Source organism: Sphaeroforma arctica (genome assembly GCF_001186125.1).
Source record: "Sphaeroforma arctica JP610 unplaced genomic scaffold supercont1.1456, whole genome shotgun sequence".
Taxonomy (NCBI): Eukaryota; class Ichthyosporea; order Ichthyophonida; genus Sphaeroforma; species Sphaeroforma arctica.
Genome location: NW_014039102.1, coordinates 2,001 through 6,285, shown reverse-complemented (window position 1 = coordinate 6,285; position 4,285 = coordinate 2,001). Strand labels below are relative to the sequence as shown.

Sequence of the window (4,285 nt, the reverse complement as noted above, 5' to 3'; positions counted from 1 at the left end):
TTATATACCCAGTGCCGTATTCTTGTTCTATAGTCTTCGTCAATCGTAATGCAAGTGTAGTCGATTTTCATAATCACTATGCAACGGCGGTATATGTTGGGGGCTTCTTTTGCCATCAACAAGGAAAACGGTCGCAAATTCCATCGTTTCCTAAAGGTCATGGCTTTTAAGGTTTTAGGGATTAATATCAGGATACTTACAAGTAAACATTCTGAATCTGTTATACCTATATATGTTTTTTTTCTTTGCGACTGTTCATACAGTACATTGGAGCAAATTTACATTTGTGTATTTGGTCATTGTGTGCAAGAAGTTAAGCAGGACGTCTACCAATCAAACACAGGCTTAAAACTCACATTTTCTATAAGTTTGTCCCCGGGGATACTTCTGTGGGACCAGTAGCGTTGCTTATATATCCCGTTTATGCCGCATGAAGAAGCACATACAAGATCTTTTGCACTTGTATGACAACTTTGGTCGATGGAGGTGTGTGGACTAACATATGTGCTAACGTTAGACCGCTGCATTATGTGATTGTCACCTTGTACAGAGATTGAGTCGATAATGTTCCCATTAGCAGACATGTCCAGTAATGTCTCGGCTATAAGTTGAAATTGATCGTTCTCGTCCGCACTTGCAGGTTGAGATGAAAATACTACGGATAAAGTTGTAAGTTGGGGATGTGCACTGGTAGACTCCAAGTGTTGTTGTTTTTTGGTCTCGTAACAGCCGGGGCCTTCACGTTAAAACCTTGTATATAAACATACTCTTAAAAGTACGCTTTGTTTTATTAAAATGGGTTTTAACGGTTTCAATTCATTACATACCTTTTCCATTTTTACATAACAGATATTTGGTCAAGTCCATTAAATGCCCGATTACAATGCAAAAGATATGACTTGGACTAGTTCTATTAATAGAATTTTTTTAAACTTCCAAATCTATTCATATCTGAATAGTTCGGTAGCGAGATGGCTCAACCGAACGTAGGTTTCTAAGGACTATTAACGTTGTCTAGTTTATCCTCTGTTCAGCCAACCAGATTGCCAATCTGATAAAGACTAGTTGGTAAATCTTGGTGGCTAGTTATTAGTTGTTACAATAACTAGGAACATCAAGAGTATATTTTTCTTTCTCTTTTTATTATTTTCTTTTTTCTTTTTTATACCTAACTTTACTAAAAGACTACTACTGCATATTTTACTTCGAATTCATTGAAACTTTAATCAAAGACAATTTTAAGCGTTTAATTACTCTTAAGTCGTTAACATCGCTTTGATAGGCCGATATCTACAGTCTAGGGACATTCAAAAGCCTTGTTAACACAAAATGTGCTTTATTATTTGCCGTAGTATCTTGGAGTAATCAAAAGAAGTTGATAGAACTGAACAATAGCTGTATCAAGCTTTCTGGAGGTATCTTGGAGTACATACATTTGCCTGACCTATCACCACAGCTATGCAGTCGGTCAACTATTAGAACCCACTATGACAATGTCAAGCATTCGATACTTCTGTTGTCAATTAAAAGTCAGTCAAATAATGGACAGCTCATCGTACAGGCCGCGCTTGAGACATATGACGGAATTGGGCGGAAAATGGCGAAGCTCGCATGCATACTGGTGCATCAAGCTTGCTGTAGAGAAAAGCGGAAGTAACTTTGAAATGGAGCACTTGCGTACGTTGTAACACAGCAGTAGCCAGGAAGAACCGAAGGAACATTGAGTGGGCGGCAAGAGCATGAGTGTGGGTAAAATGTCGCCCTCAACTGGTTCGTCACCACGGACGACCATGCGCACTTCAAAAGCGCATTAGTTGGCCATGCTCACCATGTTTTAGAGCAAATACATACTTACTTTGTATGATCGTCATACGTAGTAGGGGGAACCTGATCAAGCGGTATGATATCCGCCAACTCATTGCGATTGTTGTTGTTGCGCTCTGCATCAATGGCAGTCGACCAGCTGGACCACGGAGGGGACCGTCGAGCGGAAGCAATCGATTTAGGGACACTCGGGTCATCTATATATATGTAGTAGAGTGGGTAGAATAGGTGAAATAAATGGAGAAGACTGAGGTTGGCGGATAGAATAGTCGAGGCAGGTGTCCACGTAAGGGGAGGAGAGTTTTAGACCATCAGGAAGAGTATGGGCTGTAGAGGGCACTGTACCAAAGTTGATAGAAGATGTATTAGAGGTGGGGGTAATCACAGACGGGGTGGGAGAGTGTTGTGTTGTTTGAGTGAGTGTGGAAACAATAGGACCTGGGGTAGTGAGGGCAGATGCATTAGATAGTGCAGGAAGAAAATGTGTGGCGGGGGCCCATTGGATGGGCGATGGCAGTAGAGGTGACTGTGGAATGAGCTGAGATGGTGTGAACTGAAGGGGGTGCAGGTAGAGGTTCTTGTTTAATATGGGGTGGGCGTAGAGAGTAGTGAAGTGAAAGGGATGTTGGCATGTAGTGGTTTCGGTGGAACAACATGCTAGAGTGCAATGTAGTAGACTTTAAATAATGCAAATGTATGTATCTATTTCTGACCTCACCTTTGGTTTTATACCTAAGGTGTTTGTGCTAGTGTTCAGCCGCTTGGGCTGGCCAGGGTAAAACCTCATATGGTCAGTATGAGAAACCTTATGCGGAACACTTTAACACTTCGATGCTTTTCTATTTCAACTTCTCTGCAATTAAATCTCACGCTGATCTCATGATGCCTTTCCGCATAGGTTGTGACTCACAAAGAACCGCAGCTATTAGAAGAATGTCGCGGTTGACAGGCTTAATCCACTTTCGGGAATTGGTTGAGAAACTTATTCTGCTCTCAGAAGTCGGTTAAGTAATAGCTCAACTCTTGAGAGTAATTTGAGCAACTTGATTAGCTCTCGGGAGTGAGCTAACTCTGGTGACTTAGCTCTCGGGAGTGAGCTAACTCTGATGACTTTCATAAATCAAAGATGGTTTCTTGCTGTAAAATCTGGCCTGAGACCTGTAGTCTCTCACAACAGGAAGGTGTATGAATCATATGAAAAGTAGATGGTAGGTGTGGAGTAGGGAGAGCAGAAAGTGGCTCGGGAGGTATTTCCTGCTGTTGTAAGGGAAAGGATGGCGAGAAAACAGCGGGGACCGAACCATGAGTGATAGTATCCTGATGCAGGGAGTTGAATAGGCCCGCAGGAGGGGGGTGGGGATCAATATGAAGGGGACTCTGAGTCAGGCGACATCCAGTTGACGGGAATGTGATACGAGATAGGGGCAGATGAAAGAGATGCAACTTTCCCAACAGCGGGCTATTAGACGTTTTTTAATCCGTGATCAAACGAAGTCTCTTGATGTTAATCTGGGCCTGTGGGTCAATTGTCTGGATCCTGTAACAGTCCGGAGTAGAGTTTGTTGTACACCCGAGTAAGACATCATATGCCTAAATCAAGAAGTAGTGGCCGACTATAGACATTCAGTGTGTCATGGGGCCTTTCGACTCTGGCATTCCGCTGAGGTGTGTGGGGTGCCTGTAGGGGGGGGGTGGGGGGGGGGGGTGTTCAGTAGTTACATACCTTTGTCGATTAGTAGGATCTTAACCGAGAAACTGTGGAATTCAAGTGCGTTGTCAGCGACAAGTGTATTCGGCTTCCATATCGTCAGAGGGACAGCGACCAGTAGTTTTCTTCAGGTAATACAGGGGATTTTAAATATCGCGGTTGGTAATGATGTGTGTGTGCATATCCTGCTTAAAGTAGAGTGTAGCATGAATACCAAACCTCGTGCTAGCGTCGAATATGTTCACGGTGTACTCATTCTCTCCTTTTATTACTATATAAAAACGTTCCCTGGGCCGTAGACGGTTTTCGTAGGCTAGTGAGAGACGGGGGTAGCGTGTAGTTTGGCTTTGCCACAGACTACACAGTGTTTGGAAAATCTTGGGTGTTGGCGAACAAACTCGATAGCGGAGCGAAAATTAGGGCCAGGGGAGAAGTGTGTCGACAAGGGACCGAGAACCGCCGTGATGGTAGTATCCCAAGATGGTTTCCCAACCGTGGTCGTACCATGGCGGCGAAGCGCAGTTGCAGTATTCTGCACGATAAATGGTTGGTCTTGGATGTGGGCCATGAAGGCATTCCACCACGGTGCGCATGTTCGTAGGGGAACTGCCATAACAGTCTGTGAGCAAAAAACTCTAGTTAGAACAGACGTACACTAATTTCTTTGTGAGATCGACATGAGACCAATTCATATATAGGCCAACGCCTTCTGGGCTGGCAAATTGGAGCAATTGTGTGTTCCTGGGTGTGGCC

At 43.7% G+C, this 4,285-nt stretch overlaps 1 protein-coding gene across 1 annotated transcript; it reads right to left on the bottom strand.

The window, feature by feature from the left end:
- Nucleotides 1-1,550: 1,550 nt before the first annotated feature.
- Nucleotides 1,551-2,021, bottom strand: SARC_10950 (hypothetical protein; the record flags this gene model as incomplete). Its single annotated transcript, XM_014294982.1, has 2 exons — nucleotides 1,551-1,635; nucleotides 1,856-2,021. Coding segments are annotated over 2 exons (251 nt in total), but the record flags the coding sequence as incomplete, so codon positions are not given.
- Nucleotides 2,022-4,285: the final 2,264 nt, after the last annotated feature.